This window comes from Bos javanicus, chromosome 13, assembly GCF_032452875.1.
Source record: "Bos javanicus breed banteng chromosome 13, ARS-OSU_banteng_1.0, whole genome shotgun sequence".
Lineage (NCBI taxonomy): Eukaryota > Metazoa > Chordata > Mammalia > Artiodactyla > Bovidae > Bos > Bos javanicus.
The window spans coordinates 11,920,877-11,944,666 of NC_083880.1; the positions used below are offsets into that span (position 1 = coordinate 11,920,877).

A 23,790-nucleotide genomic window follows, 5' to 3' on the forward strand; every position below is an offset into this window, starting at 1 on the left:
CAGTTGTGTCTGACTCTGTGCAACCCTATGGACTGTAGCCCGCCAGGATCCTCTGTCCATGGGATTCTCCAGGCAAGAATACTGGAGTGGGTTGACATGCCCACCTCTCCTTCACAGGATATTCCCAACCCAGGGATCGAACCTATGTCTCCTGCATTGACAGATGGGTTCTTTACCGTCTAGCTTTACCTGGGAAGCCCGGTTCAGTACATGCAACTTATTAACTACAGCTAGAACTCAGACCTGTGGAGAAATCAGCCAGAAACTAGATATACAGGCAAGAGCTATGAAGATCTCCTGCTAAAGACTGAATTCTACCCTGTAAGTCAGTGGCTTCCAAAGTCACTTGGCACAAGGAGATATGCAAAATGATCTATTTAGGCAAAAATATTAGAACTTGTTTTTTTTTTTTTAATTTCTTCTAGTTTGGGATGTGTAGTATTACGTACAAATTTAGGTAGTAATACATATAACATAATTTATATCTAAGTAAATAGACATGACTTGGGAGTGTATGCCCTCCTCCCTTCCCCATGGGATTATATGACCAGAGAAGTTTGGAGACTATTGCCATTAAAGGGTGTTTTGCACAGGAGTTAAACAGTTAGATTTGTGCTTGAAACAACGCTAAGGTCAGGAGGGGAAAAAATTAAAAGTAATTAGTTAGAAGAATTAAGATTGTTGCCAATAGTGTGGGTTTGAATTGATGTTGGTCTCAACTAAGGTTGTAGCAGTGGGATACAGAGGAGGACCGAGGCAAGATCTTTTTAAAAATTTTATTCATTTATTTATTTTGGCCCTGCTGAGCGCAGCTTGTGGATCTTATTTCCCCAACCAAGTATTGAACTCGGGCCAAGGCAGTGAAAATGTTCTAACCACTAGACTGCTAGAGAATTCCCAAGGCAAGATCTTTTTAAGACACACTGATTTCGGGCTTTCCTGGTGGCTCAGTAGTAAAGAATGTGCTTACCAATGCAGGAGACACAAGTTTGATCCCTGGTCTGGGAAGATGCCACATGCCATAGAGCAACTAAGCCCGTGTGCCACAACTATTGAGCCTGTGCTCCAGAGCCCAGCAGCCACAACTACTGAGCCTGTGTCCTGCAACTACTGAAGCCTGCGTGCCCTGGAGACTGTGCTCCACACGAGAAGCCACCACAAAAAGTAGCCTGGGTACAGTAACTAGAGAGTAGCTCCTTCTGGCCACAACTAGAGAAAAGCCCTCGCAGCAATGAAGACCCAGCACAGCCAAAAATAAATAAATACATAAAATTTTTAAAAAAAGGACACTGAATGCATTTGAATAAGAGATGATGAAGGACAAAGAAACTATTGGGGAGGAATAACTTTTCCTCTATCCTCTTATGAAACGTTGGGCTGGAAGAATCACAAGCAGGAATCAAGATTGCCGGGAGAAATATCAATAACCTCAGATATGCAGGTGACACCACTCTTATGGCAGAAAGTGAAGAACTAAAGAGCCTCTTGATGAAAGTGAAAGAGGAGAGTGAAAAAGTTGGCTTAAAACTCAATAGATCTTGGCATCCAGTCCTATCACTTCTTGGGAAATAGATGGGGAAACAGTGAAACACTGGCTGACTTTATTTTCTTGGGCTCCAAAATTACTGCAGATGGTGACTTCAGCCATGAAATTAAAAGATGTTTACTCCTTGGCAGGAAAGTTATGACCAACCTAGACAGCATAGTAAAAAGCAGAGACGTTACTTTGCCTAGTCAAGGCTATGGTTTTTCCAGTAGTCACAGATGGATGTGAGAGTTGGACTATAAAGAAAGTTGAGCGCCAAAGAATTGATGCTTTTGAACTGTGGTGTTGGAGAAGACTCTTGAGAGTCCCTTGGACTGCAATGAGATCCAACCCGTCCATCCCAAAGGAGATCAGTCCTGGGCGTTCATTGGTAGGACTGATGAAGCTGAAACTCCAATACTTTGGCCACCTGATTCGAAGAACTGACTCATTTGAAAAGACCCTGATGCTGGGAAAGATTAAAGGCAGGAGAAGGGGACAACAGAGGATAAGATGGTTGGATGGCATCATGGACTCAATGGACATGAGTTTGGGTAAACTCTGGGAGTTGGTGAGGGACAGGGAGGCCTGGTGTGCTGCAGTCCATGGGGTTGCAGAGTCGGACACGACTGAGTGACTGAATTGAACTGAATTTATGTTCTTAATTGAGACTGTGCAGATTAAACTAACAAAAGACAGATTATTAGGAGAAAAGACAAACAATTTTCACTTATATTTATGTGAGTTCCCAGAAAAGTGAAACACAAAGAGTTAGACTCCGGGCTTAGGTACCGTTCTAACAGAGGAAAGGGAGCTTGGGTTTCCAGGGATGACAAACTTGTGGGGAAACTAATGGGAGATAAGGATTATTTTAGTAAGATCTGTTTATGTAAACCTATCTGGGTGTTTTCTCTCCATCTCTGGAGATGAGACATTTCTTGATGCTGGGGTTGAGGGTTGGGGTAGACACTTTCACAAAAAGAAATCCATGCTCTGCTTTTAGGCAGTTAAGCAGATTTCTAGAGAACTCTTTCTGAATCTGTTGATTCTTAATTGCCTTCCTGGTGGCTCAGACAGTAAAGAATCTGCCTGTAATGCAGGAGACCCAGGTTCAATCCTTGAGTCAGGGAAGATCACCTGGAAAAGGGAATGGCAACCCACTCCAGTATTGCTGCCTGGAAAATCCCATGGACAGAGGAGCCTGGTGGGTTACAGTCCATGGAGTCATAAAGAGTCAGACAAGATTGAGCGACTAACACTTTCACTTTCGGAACAATCCTTATGATAAACTAGCACATTTCGGTGTGGCCTATGTGGTCTCCTTTAGCATCATTAACTGATAGAATAAAAACAGAAAAAGAAACAGGTGGGATTGGAGGCCAGTATTAAGTTCAATTTTAGACATTTTAGGTTTGAAGTGTATGTGGTGTATTTCATCACAATTATCTCACAGCAAAGACTTAGAATTGTAAGTCAGGAATTAAAGAACTGAGATCAATTAGATGACATAGGGTTAGTTTTCTCACCATTTACTTACCCATTAGTTTCCCCAAAGAATACTGAGGATGTTTATTCTACTGGGCGATAGAAGTGAAACCAGAATTAGAGATATTTACACACTTCTGTCTTTATTGTTTACAGTAGTGGAGAGCACAATTTCTTTTTTCTTCTCTCAGTCCTATTGGGGTATAATTGACAAAATTGTAAGAAATGTAAAACGTAAACTGAGGTGATTTGACATTTCCCCTTTCTTTTTTATCTTCCTTTTTTCTTAGCAGGATACATAATGTTGGAGTAAAAGGTTCCTGGTGCACTGGTTTCATACCAGTGGGAGGGCAAAGAAAGGGTCGTTGAAGCCGTATTTATTCAAATTGCAAAGCCATTCAGATGATAGTGTTCATTGTTAGCAAAATGATTTGGTAATAGCTAACACTCAAAGAGCATAAACTATGAACACTGTGTTAAGTGCTTTTATTTAAATCACCTCAATTACTATTCACAAAACCCTAGAAAAAAGTACTGCTATTATCACAATTTTCAAGAATAAAAAGCTGTGACGTCTGAATAGCTAGTAAATACTGGAACTAGAATTTGGATTTATGTAGGCTACCTCATGCGAAGAGTTGACTCATTGGAAAAGACTCTGATGCTGGGAGGGATTGGGGGCAGGAGGAGAAGGGGACGACAGAGGATGAGATGGCTGGATGGCATCACTGACTCGATGGACGTGAGTCTGGGTGAGCTCCGGGAGTTGGTGATGGACAGGGAGGCCTGGCGTGCTGTGATTCATGGGACTGCAATGAGTCGGACACGACTGAGCGACTGAACTGAACTGAGTCTCACTTCAGAGATTCTACAGTGTTTTTGGTTTCCCATTGTAGCTTCCAAACTAGTTCTCTTCCAAGAACTTTGACCCTGTTGGGCTTGCTTCTTCTGTCTACACCTCCTGCTAGGGTAATTCTTCAGAACCACTTTCTGATGTCCTTGTCTGTCCCCATTCACTCACTCAAGGTTTGGCTCTTTGGTCAGTTTTCTTTGCAACCTGTACTCCTATCAATCTGTTAACCCTATCCATATTCACATATAAACCTCATTTCCCTTTAATTTCCCTCCAAATCCAATATAGATCCTACGATCCTTCATTATAATTGTTCTTTTGCAAACACCCACAATACCTGTAGTTGTCTCTCGGCCATTACCCTCTTGGGGAAAAAAAAAAGGCAAGCTGATTAAATCCAACTGTCCATCTATTCTGGGGACATTGGCAAATGTAGGCTGGATGGTTTTAAACTTACGACCACATGGTGCTGGAGAAGACTCTTGAGAGTTCCTCGGACAGCAAGGAGATCAAACCAGTCAATCCTAAAGGAAATCAACCCTGAATATTTATAGGAAGGACTGATGCTGAAGCTCCAATACTTTGGCCATCTGATTTGAAGAACCGACTCATTGGAAAAGCCCCTTCTTCTATCAAAGGCACTCTTCCCATTTGTACTTGAAATTTTTTGACTGTGCCATACAGTATATGAGATCCCAGTTCCCTGAGCAGGGATTGAACCTGTGCCCCCTGCAGTTGTAGCTTGCAGTCTTAACCACTGGACCACCAGGGAAGTCCCTCCACTTGTACTTTAGATGCTATTCCTTTCCATCACAATGATTTTCCTCCTTTGCTATCTTTTTTTTCTCCCTCTTGCAACCCCAGTATTTCCCTATTAGATCATTCCCATTAATAAACATTCTCTGTATTTTTCATTAAAAAATACAAAAACATAAAAGATACACAAACAAAATCCTCCCTGACTTCACATTCTCCATAGTTCATTTTCTACTGATCTTCAGAGTAAAATGCCTCAAATACTTGTCTTCAATTTTTTCATCTCCAATTTCAGTCATTTCAGTCGCTCAGTTGTGTCCCACTCTTTGTGACCAAATTTAGTCAACTATTCCAATCCACGCCCACTACTTCACTGATCTGATTCCGAAAAACTCAAGTGTTGAGCCCCACAGTGTCAATCCAATGGGTTCCTTCCTGCCTGATGTTACCTGTTCTCGCAGTAACATTTGAGACAGTTAGCCACTTCTTTTCTAGGCTTTTACAAAGCTATTCATTCCAGCTTTCCCCTCTCCGCACTGTCTTTTTAGGAACTTAACCTCTATATTTGGAAGTTTTTCAGGGCTTAGTCCTGGACCCTCTTCTCTTACCACATTTTCTTTGATCTTATTTTTTCTTTTGACTTTATGTATGTGTGCTTTTATTGGCCACACAGCACAGCATGCAGGATCTAAGTTCCCGGACCAGAGACTGAACTTGGTCGAGAAAGTGCAGTCCTAACTAGACCACCAGGGTATTTCCCTGTTTTTTTCATATGGTATAGTTCTGTCAAGTGAAGCAAGCCACAGGAGAAGAATGGACATTTTTGAGAATTTTCTGAAATACTTAAATAAACACTTAAAAACTTAATATAATTTAGCTTCAAGAAATAGTGAAGTTTGAGTCATCACAATGCAAAAATGATGGCTTCCTCAGAGCAATGTATTCCCTGAAGGTAAGATTCAATGACATCCCCACATCAGAGGGCTTTTGGTGGTTTGCTTGACACGCTCCTCTGGAAACAAAACAATTGGCAGCATTTTCAGTTTATGTAAAAATGTGCATTAAGGGAGTTGCTGCTGCTGCTGCTAAGTCGCTTCAGTTGTGTCCGACTCTGTGCGACCCCATAGACAGCAGCCCACCAGGCTCCCCCGTCCCTGGGATTCTCCAAGCAAGAACACCGGAGTGGGTTGCCATTTCCTGCTCCAATGCAGGAAAGTGAAAAGTGAAAGTGAAGTCGCTCAGTCGTGTCTGACTCTTCAGGACCCCATGGACTGCAGCCCACCAGGCTTCTCCGTCCATGGGATTTTCCAGGCAAGAGTGCTGGAGTGGGGTGCCACTGCCTTCTCCATTAAGGGAGTGGGATATAGCAAAAAGAGCTTGTTTTTTTGCAGTTAGAGGTCAGTATGATAGTAGAGAATATATTTACTAGTCTTTTGATCTTTAATAAATTAATCTTGTGATTCAGTTTCTATAAAATTCAGCTTACCTACAGGATTATTGTGATTATTAAAATAACAAATGTAAAATAGCAAATGCTCTCTTTTTTGATCCCTGTACTCACACAATTTCTTTTTAACACCTGAATTCTTTTTAACACCTGATGACAGGCAAAGGATTGAGAAGAAGGATTTACTGATCAACAGCACAGGTGAATCTTCTCAAGGTAATCAGACAAAATACAAAAAACTTCAAGGAGAACTTGGTGGCTTGGTGTTTTAGGACAGTTCTCTCATAATGGCTCATCAATGATACAAAAGCAGTATTTGTCTGTCTTTCTTTTTTACTGTCCTTTAAAGGGTGGGCCTATCAGTAGGGTTTTTTTTTTTTTAAGTACAAGAAGCATCAACACTCCGTTTGGAAGAGTAACTTATGTGCTAAGAATAAATGGTCTAAGTGTAAGCAACCCGTGTCCATCAACAGATGAATGGATAAAGATGATGTCACACATACACACTCAAGCATAAAAAAGAAGGAAACTTTGCCATTTGCAACAACATGATGAACTTGAAGCATTTTGTGCTTAGTGAAGGAAGTCAGACAGAAGTACAAATACTGTAGATTATCACTCACGTATGGTATCTAAAAAAGAAAAGAAACAAGTAAATATAAAAGAAACAGACTCAGATACAGAGAACAAATCCATGGTTACCAATAGAGAGCTGGCAGGGGAAGGGGAAACAGAGGTAGAGGTTAAGAGGTATAAATTTTATGTACAATAAATAAGTTACAAGGATATATTATACAGCTCAGGGAATATAGCCAATATTGTGAATCACTATAAATAAAAATTGTGAACCTATGTTGTACACCTGAATCTTATATAAGATTGTAAATCAAATACACAATTTGAAAAAAGAAAGATAAGTAAAAACAGTAAATGAGACAAATGTACAAAAGCTGAACACAAATGAACTCGGACATGCGTCAAGGATTTGAGGTGGCTAGTAGCTTATTTTGTGGGCGGAGCACCGCACATGAAAACAAGAATGAACACCAGTTTTGCACCTTTGTTCCTTTGGCTCCTGACCTGCCAAAGCCTGCAGTACTTAACACCCAGACAGATTCTGTTGACAAACCTCACACTTTTTCTTTAAAAATCAGAGGTCTGATGCACGAATTCATCAATTTAAGAGAAAATAAGTTTAGATAAGCTGAGCGATTTTTAAAAAATTGAGTTGGTTCCACATTTAGAAGAAATGGCAAGACTGTCCAATTTTTTAACCTGGTGATTTCATTCAGTAATTCGCGGAGATGATGCTACTGTAAAAAACTTGCTGGCTACAAGAGGGTACTTTCTAAGACCTGTAAGAGAAAAGCCTTGATCCTTCTTCAGCCGTGGGGTACTTACAGATTGAACTTACAGCTAAAGCTGCTTCTGAAAGTTCCCCTACGGGACTTTCTTAAATCTAGATCCGTCCCTTACCAACCTGTACCTTCCTCACAGTACATATTCTTAGCTTCTCCAGCTTTCAGCTTCCTAAATCCTCAACATCCCACGAATTAGTCCAATCAAACTCGCCCTTCTTAGACTCCTCCTTATATACACTCCAGGAAAGGCCTCTGAGAAACACGTGGCTAAATTTGTCCTTAATGCCGCTCCGTAATTCGCCTACTCCTCCACCGCCCTTCCTCACCTCCTGTTAGCTCCGCCCCTCCCCATTCTCGCTTTCCCCCTCCGGTCTCCCTCCCCCAGCGCTGCGCTTGCGCACCTCCAATTCAGGCGCTTTCCCTTTCCTGGCGACCAATCCACTTCCTGCCTCCGGGCCTCTGAATACTCCTCCCCTCCGCTGAGGCCCTGGCTGGAGGTGCAGGTTATGGCTGCCCTGCGAATTGCCTGTCTGAAAAATTAGCTCCTCCCCTTTAGTTGGGCAGCTTGAAGCCGCCGCTGTGTGTGTGGCACCTATCTGAGCATTCACTCGCGATCCTTCGCCCCGGAGCTAAGCTAAGAGCGAGGGAATGCCGGCGGAAGGGAAGCCCGGACTGTTTTCGACCTGGCAATAGTGCGGACAGCTGCTTCCTTTCCGCCGTCCTCCGCCCCGCCCCCACTCTCAGCCTGGCCGCGCTGGTGAGTGGCGGACGGGAGGGCCGGCGGGCGGAGGGAGGAGGGGGAGGTGAGGGAAGGCGGGCCCTCGGCTGCGAGCTAGGTGGGGGGAGGGGAGGGGAGAGCCCGAGCGCTGGAGTTGGTGCTGGGAAACCCGGGGCTAATGTTGACAACAGGCTCGAGGTAAGTCCCGGGGAACCTCCTTTCCCTCCGCTCCAACGACCAGGAGGGAGCGGGGTTGGGAGGCACCGGCCTGGACTCCTACTCCCCCGGGGACCCGTGAGGCTACTCGGCACCCCAGCGCTCCGGGAACGGCGAGCAGGAGACGGACCGCGGGTCCGGCGTCGTTCTCCTCAGACCCCTTTCCTCAGGAGGCTCCCTTCAACGCGGGAGGGAGGCAGGAGAGGCTGTCGAGGGGCTGCCTGCCTCATATACCCGGGGTGGGCCTCGGGGCCGGAGGCGGGGAGCCCGCCGTGGCGGGGTGAAGAGGTTTGGGGTGTGGAGGAGAGCGAGGGGAGGCTGGGGAGAGCTCTTTGGGAGCCGGGAGGGAAGCGAGGGCGAGGAAATGGGGAGGGTGGGTGTGTGTGGGGGAGGATGTGGAGCCGGGAGACCGGCCGGAGCGTGTCGGGCTCCGGCGGTGAGGGAGTGTGGGCTGCGAAGTTAGGGCTGGGGCAGGGACGGTCCGCGAAGGTGACCGTGGACCCGGGTGGGAAGGGGAGTTGTGGCGAGGAAGCCAGAGGAGCTGAGGCGTGTGGAGCGAGAGCAGGGGGTTGTGGGAGAAGAGGGTGCAGGGGACGGGGTTCGGTGGATCGGAGAGTGGTGGGCAGGCATTCCTGGGTGGACTTCGTTTTAGTCCCATGGGCTGAGAATTCTTCACTTTGCCTTCATCCCGGGCTTCCCGGTCCTCCTGTTGAACTAAAGAGGCGATCGCGGGGTGTTTGGTTGGCGGAGCAGAGCCAGCTTATAAGTTTGAGGGGACAGTCTGGACCGGACCATCGGGTCTCTTGCTCTTTTAGGACTTGCACGCAGTGATGCATCAGACCTGAGGAAAACTCTCCCTCACTTTTCCCCTTTAGCAGAGTTATTAAGTGTTTAGAAGAACTGTACGACTCATGAAAAAAACCATTTTTGAACTCTGGTGGAATTTGTAAAAACTTTGAGTCCTTTTTCCTGAGAACGTTCTTTAAAGTCAGAGACTGGGAGGTAATGCCCTTGTGCTGTTCTGCCCTTAGACCATTTTAAATGAATAACCCAGAATGTAAAGATTAAATATCATTCTTTCACTCTGGAGCATTTTCAGAGCAGTCTCATTGTGATTTCATACATAACCCATATGGTACTTTGCGGATAAATAGCTTTAAAGGGAAACACCCCTTTCTCTGCACTCTCCCAACGGACCATTGAAAGTACCTGTTTTATTAGTAAAGTAGTTTTACTTTGTTCGGGAAGTTCAGGGTATATTTAGAAAACCAAATAAAATATACAGCCCAAGGGCCAGGACACTATTTTGGGAGCCAGAAAGGTGGTTTTAAAGCATGGCTTCCTTTTTAATAACTGTGTGAATGTAATTATACTGGCTTGTGGGAGCTAATCATATTCCAATTAAAAGATAACTAATTTTTATCTTACAGACTCTATTTAAAAGTTCTAGTTTTTATTTGGAAGACTTGAGGTAAAATATTAAAGCATGAGTTTATTAAAATGTGAAATGGCATTTCACAATATAATTTAATGCTCAGTTTCACATTTGAAATTTGATGTGATACAAATACATACTTAATCTGAATTCTATAGCTTGTATTTTTTACTTGGCTTTTAAAAAATATTTATTTATTTGGTTTCACCAGGTCTTAGTTGGGACATGCAGGATCTTTAACTGCACCATGTGGGATCTTTAGGGATCTTTAGTTGCAACATGTGGAATCTAGTTCCCTGACTAGGGATCCAACCCTAGCCCCCAGAGTCTTAGCCACTGGATCACCAGGGAAGTCCCTACTTGACTTTTTAAGTCTTAGGTTATATAGGGGGAAAGAGCACTGGACACAGAGTCTCAACCCAGTTATTAAGCTAGTTGTGTAATCTTGGGCAGTTCACTCAGTGTAAAAATTGAGAATTGGAGTAGTTAAAATCTAGTACTCCTAACTCTAAACAATTCTTATTTTAGGCTTAACTCTTCAGTTTTCTCTGTGAAAGAGAATACGCATTTGTTGAATGGCTCTCATGCTCTCTTCTAGACTTACAGAAGTTTAAGACGTCTGTAAGAGAGGTGGCAGTATCTCCATCTTACTGATGAATAGACTCAGAGAAGTTACATTGCCCTGTTTCCATAGCTAGCAGGTTGTAGAGTTTGCAAAGTTATAAGTCTGACTGACTTTAAAGCTCATATTATTTTCTCATAGTGCATTGCTACCTTTACATGAACCTTAAAATTTTCATCATATTTTTGTTCATTTAAATTTAGTTCCAGGTGTACTTTGGGTATATGTTTGTAATATAAGGATGAAATGGTTCAAAGAAGATACCACTGCCAAGACTTGAGGGTCTTGTTGAGAACCTATGCTCTAGAGCAGAATCTAATTCATGAAAGACTTCTGCAGTTTGATATAGAAGACGTTTAAAAGTCTAATATATGAGTACTGTGGAAAATCACAAAAATTTGAGGGACTGTTGTGCTGATAAATGATGATCCTTTATAAATTTGTCAGATTCCAAGTACGTTCCTTAATGTTTTAACAGAGCTTAGTGTCTAATTTTGTCTTCATAAATGAGTTATTATAAATTTTGGTACCATTCTTTTTTATATTCTGAGAACTGTTCTTTCCCGTATTAGCTGAAGTATTGCTTGTTGCAGCTTCACATCAGAAAGTACAAAATCTGTATAAAACTTTTTTTTTTTTTTGCATATAATTATAGATATCCCTAAGTAAGTTTATCTGATTACCTAGGAATTATTTGTCCCCATATCTTTTAGCTAGAATAGGCCAAAAGTTAAAACATAATGTAGAAACTGCTTAACCATCATCAGGGACTCCTTCTACTCTGAGAGATGTAATTCTGATTTGTGTAGTCAGTATCTCTTGTCACGTTTTCTAGCTGCATCCTCTTCAGGATTCTTAATAACTTTGGTTAAGCTCTGTCACTAGCTGTAGAAGCCTTGGTCAAGTTACTTGGTCAGGTCTCTTTTTACTCATTTATTAAATAGGGAAAATAATACTTATCTCATGAAGATTTTATTATTAAATGAAATAATGTATGTAAAATGTTTACTTTGTGAGAAGTAGCTAGTAGCTATTAGTATTCGCTCTTGAAAGTTTGCTTGCGTTAGGGCAGTCAGTTTAGGACAGTGGTGGGTATTGAAACTGTGTGAGAAGTTGATACTAAATTTCCCAGGTAATATAAATATTAACACTGTCTTGCCACATAAATAAGTAGTTATGCTCTTATGTATTTTAATGATTGTTTAAACAGGATTAACAGCCCTTTTTTGTTCAAGTTCCACAAATAGGGTTATCTGAAGCCTTTGGGTGTCATTGTCCAAAAAATGCATAGAACATGGAGGTGGAGGAGAATAAGAATAAAACAGAAAAGGGGAAGGAAGAGGTGGCTGAGATAAGATACAGACTATGACATGTGCCTCCAAAAATCACTGAAAGTGCTTCAGTTGGCTTAGATTGTCTTTCTGTGGTAATATTTTATTAGAGGGCTGAAATAAATGCTTTGTGTTTATAAAATATTTATTACTGCAAATGTTTTGTTTGCTAACATAGTTTTTATTGATGTAATTTAAAACATATATTGAAAATACTTGAGTACTGTGTTTTAGCTTAAAATAAAAAAACCCTCAGTAGTTTAAGTAATTCTACACTTCTTAAATGAAAAGTATTTTGATTTTCTTGTGTACAACTTTCAAGTGATTTAGAAGTTAAAACGAAGTATTGTCCATAAAAGAAATGACATGAGAACACTAAGCTCTAAGTAGACACGTATTTTTAGAAAAGGAAATCATGAATTTTGGTGGAGAATACATTTTTTGTTCCAGAGTTTATTCCAGTTAACTATATGGAGGCTGTACTATAGACCAGTGCTCTCCAATAGAACTTTCTATAATGATGAAAATGCTCTATATCTGCACTGTTTGATGTTGTACCCACTAGTGGCATGTGGAGTTGAGCAGTTGGATTATGGATAGTGATGGAGAACTGAATTTCAGATTCTGTTTAATTAATTTACAGTGTAAGTAGCCATGTGTGGCTAGTGTGGTGGTTTTCAGCTGGTAGTGATTTTGCCCCCAGGGGAAATTTGGTGATGTCTGAGTAATTTTTGTTTTTTAAAACTGGGGCAATACTGGCATCTACTGTGTAGAAGCAGGGATGCTTCGCTTACAGTTTGTGCAGTGCACACGGTAGCCTTTCCTCCTCCCACCAGAGAACTCTTGCCCACGATGTCAGTACTCTTGAGGCTGGGAAACTCTGGGCTGGTGGCTCTTGTATTGGCAAGTATAGAACAGAATATTTAATTTAGGTATTATTTATAGTAATCATTATGTTTATAGACTAATTTTGACTACTAATAAAGAGATGAAAGGTCTAGTCTAGTTTGGGATAGTTAGCAGTTTTTGTGTTTGATACAGTTAGAGCAATGAGATGAAATTTATTAGTCTTGTCTATTTTATTAGTTGCTTCGTAGAAGGTAAGAGCTCATTTATGGTCCCACTTAAATACTTGTAATTGAATATTGTATGATGTAGTGTCACCAGCATTTCTTAGTGGTTATGAAGTATGGTGGGTGAAACTGGTTGAAAATGTTCTCAGATAGTACTGAAGTATTTATGATTAAATGATATGTCATTTAATATCACCTGTGAAGTTGATAGTGGTTGAATGTAATGGGTACATGGAGGTTCTTTATATTGTGCTCTCTACTTCTTGTAGAGACTATTTTCTGACTAAAAAGTAGAAAGAAAGTGCTTAGACATAAGCATAACTAATAATGATAGAATATAGGATATGATCAGTGATTTATTTTATCACTGAAATAGTATTTGTTTTGTATGCATTTTATTTAATCTCTCACAGTTGCCAAGTTGCATTAATATGTTCCACTTAACAAAGTAGTGTCACATTAGTTAAAAAAAAAAGTCACTGCAATTACAATGCTGACATTCTTTTACTCTTACAGATTGTCTTGGGTAACATAATGCCAGCTGAGCGTAAAAAGCCAGCAAGTATGGAAGAAAAAGAATCTTCACTAAACAGCAAGGAAAAAGACTGCAGTGAAAGGCGGCCAGTGAGCAGCAGGGAGAAACCAAAAGAGGAGATCAAGCTTACTGCCAAGAAGGAGGTTATTAAGGTCCCTGAAGATAAGAAGAAGAAACTGGAAGAAGATAAAAGAAAAAAAGAAGACAAGGAACGCAAGAAAAAAGAAGAAGAAAAGGTGAAGGCAGAGGAGGAATTAAAGAAAAAAGAGGAAGAAGAAAAAAAGAAACATGAAGAAGAAGAGAGAAAGAAGCAAGAAGAACAGGTGAAACGTCAGCAGGAAGAAGAGGCTGCCCAGTTGAAGTAAGAACATTTATTCTAACTGTTAATGTATAGAAATAGGAAGATTGGAATGTTTTGGAAAAACAGTGATTATTTGAAATAAAATTTGCAAGGTGCAGTTGCTTGAGAGTTGAGAGTATCTCAATTTACTTGTTCTGTTAATTTCACTGACTACAGGCATGATTTCAGTGCTTTAACTCTTGAAATTAAATAATAGTAACCTTTAATAAATATTTTTTTGAGGTGTGGAGCAATTTGAGCTGTTTGTGCTTTTTAGAAAATGTTTTTTTCATGTTATAGTATGTAATCTTTCTAAGTTGAAAATCTTTCTTTTTTGGCCACGCTGTGTGGCTGGCAGGATCTTAGTTCCATGACCAGGGATTGAACCTGGGCCCTGGTGGTGAAAGTCCTAACTATTGGACTGCCAGGGAATTCCCGAAAATCTTCAGTTCTTAATGGCTGCTGTTGAGTTTCTTATATGCCAAACTCTGTAGTTGTATCAGTACCTGTCTTTAAGGCAGTCCTAATGAAGTAAGCTTATTGTTTTGTGAATTAATAAAATGAAGCTTCAAGAGATTAAATGACTTGCCTAAGGTCACAGTAAATAGTTGAGCAGCTGGGATTTGAACCTGGGTTAGGCTGACCTTAAAAGCATTGTCTTTAAGTACAATTCCAAAATGCTTCCCTTTTTTATCTTTATGAAAATCTATTTGTAACCTTGTAAATCTGTGCAAGTGATATAATGAACTGGTGAAAAACGAGGTAGTCCTCTTAGGAAGACTACCAGGATGTAGCAGAAATGACAGTTGATGAACAGTGCGTGAGACCTAATCCAGTAGTGCATGGGCTCTTCCCTTTGTATATGTAATTTAAAAAGCTGTTTGCAAATATGAATTTTTATGAATCTCTTGAACAGCTCGGTTACCTACTTACCAAAGTTCTTCAGTAACTATTTTTAATGAGGAACTGGAGTCTTAGGTCTGAAAAGCAATAGTTTTGGAATATTCAGAACAATGATTCTTGAGAATTTCTTGCTTATTTTCTATTTTACTTAAAATAATTGGAAGGATATTTCATTTCACTGTAACTTTTGTTCTCTCACCCTTCTGATACAAAGAGCTTAAAAAAAACAATAGTAACCACAATGCCAACTTTTTATTTGGAACAATTCAAGCATGTAAAAGATAGAATGGAATAAATTAGTATCCCTTCCCATCTACCCAGCATCTGCAATTACCCCTTTTTTTTTCTTGAGTATTCTAAAGCATCATATTATTCACCTGTAAATATATAAATAGGTAAGTATAAATGTTTTCATTGTGTGTGTATATATTCATTATATATTAAAGTATTTTTAATAAAGATGATAATTGAGTTGTTGAATGCATGGCAGTAATGAGTTATACTCTCTTAAGGAGCACTCTCACTGCTGATTTTGTTTTTGTGTGGCTGGGAGGCTTCAAGGGATTCATGTCCCGTTCTCAGTGATAGATGTAACTCTTTGTTAGCATATTGTAGCTATTAGTGGAAAAATTGTAGAGTTATAGAGTAACTCAGGGATGGTTATCTTAGAAAGATGAAAATCTGTTTTGTTAGAAATTTATATTTTAAAGTTATATATTTTGGTGTCTCAGAAACCTCAGATTGTCCTCATTCTCCCACTCCTGCCTGAGTTATTTTACTACTTCTGCAGTTTAAACATGTCCCATCTTTCTAGTGGAAACATAAGCAGATTTGATTTTAAATCTTCTCAGGATAAACTGAGTCTGCTAACCTTTTATTAAAGTGCTTTTATCCTATAGTTTTTCTGGTTCCTAAATGAGCTTTTAATTATACTTGAATTTTAAGGCCTAAACTTTTATTAAGAAAGGTACTTTTATTAACGGTTTATTTAATGCTAAAGTATGGAAAATGGTACCTAACTCAAAGCATTTTAATATATTCTTTTGTAATTTTGTTCTTTATTTTTTTGTGGAATTTTTTCCCTGTTTCCCCAGTGCTTTTATTTGGTTTAGGTTTTATATTTTCCCAAACATATTACTTTGTTTTTTTGTATTAAGAATCCTGTTTTATCCATTTATTTTTTTCAGCTTTATTGGGTTACAATTGACAAGTAAAAAGTTATATTCATTTAGCTTGCCAGTTGCCAGAATGATTTTTAATCTAGTTATTAAAAATGCTCCATTCTGCCACTTTTGGTGTTATCAGTAGAATGAGTTCTCATTATCTGGTCATTAATCAGGTGTCTTTAAAGTGATGAAAGGGCCTTTTGCATTTTTTGTTCCTCTTGGATTCTGTTGCTTTTCTAATTTTTCATTGGCTTTCACTCTTATGGGATTCATCAGTTATGCTTCAAAATATACAAGGTATCTTACTTACTTGTTTGTTTTTTATATAGAGAGAAAGAGGAATCCCTTCAGCTTCATCAGGAAGCTTGGGAACGACATCAGTTGAGGAAAGAACTTCGTAGCAAAAACCAAAATGCTCCAGACAACCGACCAGAGGAAAATTTCTTTAGCCGACTAGACTCAAGTTTGAAGAAAAATACCGCTTTTGTCAAGAAACTAAAAACTATTACAGAACAACAGAGAGACTCCTTGTCCCATGATTTTAATGGCCTAAATTTAAGCAAATACATTGCAGAGGCTGTCGCTTCTATTGTGGAAGCAAAGCTAAAAATATCTGACGTGAATTGTGCTGTGCACTTATGCTCGCTCTTTCACCAGCGCTATGCCGACTTTGCCCCATCACTTCTTCAGGTTTGGAAAAAACATTTTGAAGCCAGGAAAGAAGAGAAAACACCTAACATTACCAAGTTAAGAACTGATTTGCGTTTCATTGCAGAATTGACAATAGTTGGGATTTTCACTGACAAGGAAGGTCTTTCCTTAATCTATGAACAGCTAAAAAATATTATTAATGCTGATCGGGAATCCCATACTCATGTTTCTGTGGTGATTAGTTTTTGTCGACATTGTGGAGATGATATTGCTGGACTTGTACCAAGGAAAGTAAAGAGTGCTGCAGAGAAGTTTAATTTGAGTTTTCCTCCTAGTGAGATAATTAGTCCAGAGAAACAGCAACCTTTCCAGAATCTTTTAAAAGAATACTTTACGTCTTTGACCAAACATCTGAAAAGGGACCACAGGGAGCTACAGAATACTGAGAGACAAAACAGGTGATTTTCAAACGTTTCTCAGAATTGAAAATTTATTTTGGAGCTCATACTTTAAAAAATGTAAAGTCTTCACGCCACTGAAAGAACTTGTGGAAAAGGGTTTATTACAGGTGATTTCTTAACATTCCAGGAAAATTTCACAGGGTGATAACAGTCTAAGTACTCATGTTTAAATGTGAGTCTTTGATAGATTTTGTTTCTGATTTAATAGAAATTTGGCAAGTATATGATGATTTTTACATTGTGGATTTTTACTGTGATTTAAAAATCTTAATGTTGAGGGATAAGTTTTCTTTTTCTATCACTTTAACTTATCTGCTATTATTTTTGTGTGTGTTTCACTGTTTCTTTTCTATAGCAGGTTTACTTTTGTATTTTAGTTTTATTGATGTCACCATTGATACTCGCTCTTTTCAAGAGAATAAGTCATTCATTAGTGATATTTTAGATCAGAAATTTGGAAAACCGTATACCAAAGTAGCTGTGAAAAAATTCTTTAAATGCAAATATGTAAAGTGCATTTACAGGAGTCTTTCTCCTGGGGACATCCTTTCAAAATTCTAAAGCCTGTGGTGAAGATCCCTGATTTAGGCCACCCTTGATTGTTACAAGATCCTGTAGACTACTCTGTATCATCTGCACCTGCTGCTGCTAAGTCACTTCAGTCGTGTCCGACTCTGTGCGACCCCATAGACGGCAGCCCACCAGGCTCCCCCGTCCTGGGATTCTCCAGGCAAGAACACTGGAGTGGATTGCCATTGCCTTCTCCTAGAAGGCATCAAAAGGCTAGAAGTTGATGTAGTTGGTGGATATTAGGTAAGTATGGAGGTGTGTATGTGGGGCCGGGCTGAAGGTGTACAGAAAGAAGTCACAAGCGGTAGCCTTTGGCTGAATACTTTGCACCTATTTTAAAGTTCCTGTGTGGGGAGAACACTTACTCTTATAAGCCTGTAGTTGGGGAGGACTGGTTTATGTAGTTACTTCTAGAAGGTGCTTAACTTAGCCACAAAAGACTGCAATAGTGTATGCCAGTTGTTCACTTAGGTAAGGGATAAGATCACAGCAGAGGCTATATGGATAAATCTGTGGTGGCCGAAGCTCACTCAGGTGAGAATTTAAGATGGCAGTGGTGCTCCTTAATGTTCCTTAAAACAATCCTCATTTTTTGCTTTTGAATAGCGAGGACTGTTTTAAACTTTGAAGAGGCAACTTCAGAATGTACTTCTGTAGCCAGTAATGGGTTAATAAAGTAGTGGTCCTCTATTAATAATTTTCACATGTATTAGCTTTCTTAGTTACAATTTACATAGTCATTTTTACAGTCTTTTTCCTTTTCACATATGTTTTACCTAATAACGTCCCAGGTGATTTTGAAAGTATGCTTTGATTTTTTTTTTTGGCTACTTTCTAAGGTTTTTTTTTTTAATTAAACTTTGTATTTTGTGTTGGAGTACAGCCGATTAACAGTGTTTTGATAGTTTCAGGTGGACAGCAAAGAGACTCAGCCATACATATACATGTATCCTTTCTACATTTTGTGTTTTTGACTGGCCTCACAGAAGCTTTTAGGGCAGAGTCTATAATGATTTAATCTAGTCATCCTTCCAATGCAAAATGAAATCCATTTTACAGATTATCTGACATAAATTATTCTGAAAACTTCTTGAGCTTAGTGCCCTGAGCCATTGCACTGTTGGACACACCTATTCCTAGCCTGTTTGCTGGGAATTTGGGCTGAAATTTAACTCCTCATAAAATGGTTCCCTTTGATTTACTCATTTTTTCTGGTATAGACAGAATAAAGCTACTCAGAGTGGGGTTCCATGAACTGTTTACCTGTTGCCAGTGAATTAAGTAGAGAAACTGAGACATTTCATTAGACATTTTGATAGCAATTTTTCATTGCCATGATATTGTCATTATATTTTATAGCTGTGCAGTGATTGGAAAGAAAATTATTCCTTTACGACAGATAGTTTGAGAAGCATTGATTGGCATGGGACATGTCTCTTCTTTTACACCATGATGTTTCAAAATATTTGCAGACTGCCAAGGTGTTTCCCTTTGATCTTCTCCAGGCTGAGTATCTCTGGTTCTCTCAATTTGCTGCCTGATTTTCAGTCACTTTGGATGTTTGTTTTTGATGCCTTCTTATCTGCCTATGGCCTATAGTTTTTATAGCTGCAGTCTTTTGACTTTTTGTTATACCTAAAGACATTTCTCAAATGGCATGCTACTGAGTCAGTTCTTCACTTTGAACTGGAGACATAATTTTTTATTCCTGATACAGACTTAACTCTTAAACTTTAGGTACTTTTGGCATATTATGTTAGCCTAATGATAATTGATGGTGTGTGTGTGTGTGGATTTTTTTTTTTTTTTTCCCATGCCACATGGCTTCTGGCATCTTAGTTCTCTGACCAGAGATTGAAATAGTGGCCCATGGCATTGAAAGCACTGAGTCCTAACCGCTGGCCTGCCAGGGAATTCTCAATGATGTATATATTGTTAATTATACTTATCCACTGGTCACATTTAGATTAGATAAGCAGACCTGTTTTTGTTCATGATGAAAGTCACAGAAGAAAATTTTGAACCAGGATACAGTGTTGAGACCACAGCTTCGTGGCCTTTTCCTAGAAACTTACTCATGTTAATACAGAGCTATTGACCTATGGTTGGTTATTAGAGGAGGCTATTTACTAAATGTAAATTGACCTTACCCTGGGAGCAGTTATTTTATCACAGGAACTGTCCAATTATATGTAATTATTTGGGGGATGTGAGAATCTTAATCACAGTGTAGAAAACAATTGGCATATGGCTTAGTAAGTCACTCATGCCTTAGGATAGCTTCAATTTGAAGAACCTTTGTAAGTGAGGATTGAAGTGCCTGACTGAGGAAAGACGAGGAATTGGATTAATGCAGAGTCCCTACTTGGCCTAATGTTAGTCTCCTTACTTCTAAAAGGGTATGTTATAAAATGTCCAGTTTCCAGAAGTTTCTTTCTGCCAGTCATTATCCAGTAGATGTTTTTAAGTTTTTCTCTTATCATAGGAATAAATCACAGATGGTCATTTTTCTCAGTAAGGTTTCTCTTAGGCATGATAATGCTAGAAATGTAGGTGCCAAGCTAGTGAGTATTTAAGACTCATGTAGTTAAACTACTTTAAGCCTTTATTCACTGTCTTTAATGATGGTTTTTAAAAAAGTGAAATACCCTGTGTTTTCAATCTATGGATTGTAAATGCTCTTGGGCATTCTGGTTAACTTGGGAGATGGCATGGTGCTTAGGGGTTGTGAAGTGTTAGTCTGTACTCATTGAAGTCTATACTTAAAAATCTATTTAACCAATTAAAAAAATAGAGTAATAAAATCTCTCATGTTTTCTTAAAAACACTGTAATGGATGAGTGAAGGCATAACTGAATGAGACCTGTTGAGTCTCAGCTGTTCTTTTCTGCTGTTAGCTATGCTGATATGTATTAGTTACAAGCCCCTGAGGATTTACAGTTGCTGGTCAGCAATGAAATTGATCCTGGGGTTAGGTGAATTCTAGTAAATGTGAATTTATAAGCTTTTTGTACTTGTTAAGTACAAAATCTTATTTTTAAATGCATTTTGGTTAAGTAATTGATCTGAAGAGTTAAAATTAATATTTGCACATTTAAAATATCATCTAATAGTATTTTCCAGTCTAGAATTAATAGTTTTACTTCTTGCCAAGTGTTATTTTTTATTATTTTCAGTGCTATTACTTTATACACAAAATGCTTTGTACTTTGAGATTTTATTCTCATTGAGATAATATAACCTAGTATTTTTTTGGCATTTAATAAAAATTGGTTGAATAAATGATTTAATTTTATTAGATATAACTTAATTATGTAACAGTTAATTTCTTACAGTATAGTGAAATCATGAATTCAGATATTAAGTCAGAATACTTCAATAATTCTAAAGTGTCTTAATTTCTTTTTTTTTCTCCTTTATTGGTAGGAATGAGGGCACATTTCTCTTTTCAGTACCTGTGAATTATGACCTTCATGATTGCATGCTCAGTTCAACAGCAGTAAATGATTTGATTTAAAGTTTGGGAAGGAAAAAAATGTAGGTAGAATGTAGGCTTTTTCCCATGTTAATGTAACCAGAGAGGTTTCTTTTATTAATGCAAATTCATGAGGCATTACTTTAACAGTGTTGAAACCTGAAAACACATTAACCTGACATTCAGTGGTGTTGCTTTTACCTTTCATATTCTTTCCGGTTAAGTTGTACCTTGCCTTTACAGGAAGATTGTTTATTAAATGAAGTCCAGGGGGTCTCAAAGAGTCGGGCATGACTTAGCGACTGAACAGCAAGTATTAAGCACTATTAAAATGTTATATATCACTGTGCGTTATATTTACAGAGACTTTAGCAATTTTATAAGTGTTTCAAAATTGTCACCTCCTAGATATTTTCTGATTGAGTCAGTGACGTTGATATAGTTGATTAATCACTGGGTACAGTTATGCTTAATAGTTGCTCTATGCTCTTCATATAAGATTATACAACATTCATAACCAACTTCAAAATTGTTACCTCCTAGATATTTTCTAATTCTGAGTCAGTGCCTTTGATATTAGCTGATTAATAAATCTCTGGGGACAGTTATGCTTAACTATTGCTCTACTCTCTTCATGTAAGATTGTTCAACATTCATAACCAGAGTCTAAAATGAAACCACAAGAAAATTCAAGTTCTCGTGAGAATTTGACAGAGTAGTAAAGAAGATGAAAAGTGAAACCTAGTGGTTTTCATGGGTCTGCTTCATGGTTATTTTGTCAAGATTCGGCCATGTGTTCTTTGTTATTTTACATGAGTGGTTAAGGACAAAGCTAAAATAGATTTTCTGTATTCAAGATTTTTTTTTCTCTTTTAATTTGGCTGATAGAAGATTAAACTAATACTTCAAATTTTAAGTTCTTGACTTTGTTACAGTGGACACTGGCTTTTTTTTTTTTCTCATGAAAATACTGTTTTACTTTGATATAGTGCATCAGGTATATGATCTCAGTTGATCCTCACAGTACCCTTGAAAGAAATACCTGTATTTTGAAGGTGATAGTTCAGATTTAGTTATTAAAGACCTTGCCCAGTGTGACTTTGATAGCAAATGACAGAATCAGTTTCTTTCCTATCTCTTCATTCTTTATTTTTCACATCTTCCATAGTACTCATCTTCAACTGCATTTTGTTTAAGGTATCTAATAAACCCATTAGCTACTCAGAACTTCTAAAGTCAAATCCAAATGAAAGAAGGACCCAAAAGAGAATATAAAACCAGCACCTTGGTTTGGGAAGACTTGCCTTTGATATACGCATTTGAGAGACATCCTAATTCAATATATGATATCAAGTGGATAATTTGAGAGGCATTGTAATCCAGGAGTTAAGAGAATGAACTTTGGAGCCAGACTGCTTGGATTCAAGTTTTAGATTTGTCATTTACTCTGTAACTTTGGGCAAGTTACCTCACATCTCTGTGCTTTGGCTTTCTCTTCTGTAAAGTGGGATGACAGCAGCACTGTGTCTCTGAGGTGCATGTGAATGATGCATATGTGAATGTATGTGTGTAAAGGCGTTTAATAACAGTATCTGGCACATTGTAAGAATCAATGTTAGTTCACTGTTAATAGTATATTGCCTGCTCAATTCTTCAGAAGGTTTTTCAAATGAGAATATCTCTTTGTGCCTTTTTATGATTCTCAAAATGTGTATGTTAAACTTCTTAAACTTTCATAGCTTATTTTTTAAAATTCATTTTTAAAAACATTATAAAGCAACAGAATAAACACTGTACAAAATAGTAGCATGAAGGCCAGGCAATAACAATAAAAATTTTAAAAATGGAAAAAAATGCATGTCTCAATAAAATTTTTTGAGGCATATGTGGCTTTCCTTATGAGATATATTGCTTGATTCCAGAATGGACTATTTGAGATAGTCAGATTTATAATATTAAATTACTGTTAAATATAATATAAAAAACACTCCAGAAATCAAGGATTGATGTACCTTAGAGGTGCTCCCCAATAGTGATATCTCATATTTTAGGTGCAAGACGTCTACCTTCTTTTTTTTTTTTTTTTACAGCGAATAAGACTTGGAATTAATTTTGTATTCATTGCTTGCTTTTCATATCTTTAAAATAGTACCAGTTCCTCCCTATCATGCAATGGAACCAGGAGAGGGAATGAACTTGTTTATAATATATTTAACTGTGGTACTTGGTTATCTCCAGTTACGACAAGGATTGGCAAACTATGGCTTTCAGGCCAGATTAGTAATTACATGATGTTCAAATTTCAGTGTCCATAAATAAAGTTTTATTGGAACATAGTCATACTCATTTGTTTACATATTGTCTGCACTGCTTTTGTGCTATGCCATCAGACTTGAGTGTTTGCAGCAAAGACCACATGGTCTGCAAAGCTTAAAATTATTATTTGTCCCTTTGCAGAAAGTTTGCTGACCTCTGATTTATGACAGCCTCAAAAGAATAGTTTTAAGTGCAACTTTCTATAATAGATGTGCTTCTGAAGAGATTGTAATTAAAATGATACATGATGAACCATATTTTCAGCTTGATTTTGCTTAGTGTTATATTCCCATGGAATTGGAATTCACATAAGAAATTTTGGTGAGATTTGCACTGATGTACAGAACATGTACTCTGGTCATATGTGCTGTGTATGTGTAAATCCCTCATACAGGCCTTCTAAAATTTAATCCAACTGAAAAACTTTTCCTGTGGACTTCATGAACTTACAAGAACTGTCTTATATAGTACATTCATTAGAAATTGTTTCATTTAAATTTCATTAGAACTTCTAAATGACGAGGAATTTTGAATTTTCAGGCACCTGCGAT

General features: G+C 38.4%; 1 protein-coding gene across 3 annotated transcripts in view; it reads left to right on the forward strand.

The window, feature by feature from the left end:
- Positions 1–7,934: 7,934 nt before the first annotated feature.
- UPF2 (UPF2 regulator of nonsense mediated mRNA decay) overlaps positions 7,935–23,790 on the forward strand; it is a 95,996-nt gene continuing 80,140 nt past the window's right edge. Inside the window, exons 1-3 of one of the 3 annotated variants that reach the window (XM_061435702.1) lie at positions 7,935–8,184; positions 13,339–13,718; positions 16,096–16,875. In XM_061435702.1, the coding sequence (XP_061291686.1) occupies positions 13,357–13,718; positions 16,096–16,875 (1,142 nt within the window). In that variant the 5' untranslated portion in view covers positions 7,935–8,184; positions 13,339–13,356. Of the gene's footprint in view, positions 8,185–8,219; positions 8,344–8,973; positions 9,364–13,338; positions 13,719–16,095; positions 16,876–23,790 lie in introns of those variants that run through there. The other 2 variants (XM_061435701.1, XM_061435703.1) reach the window with 2 other exon arrangements.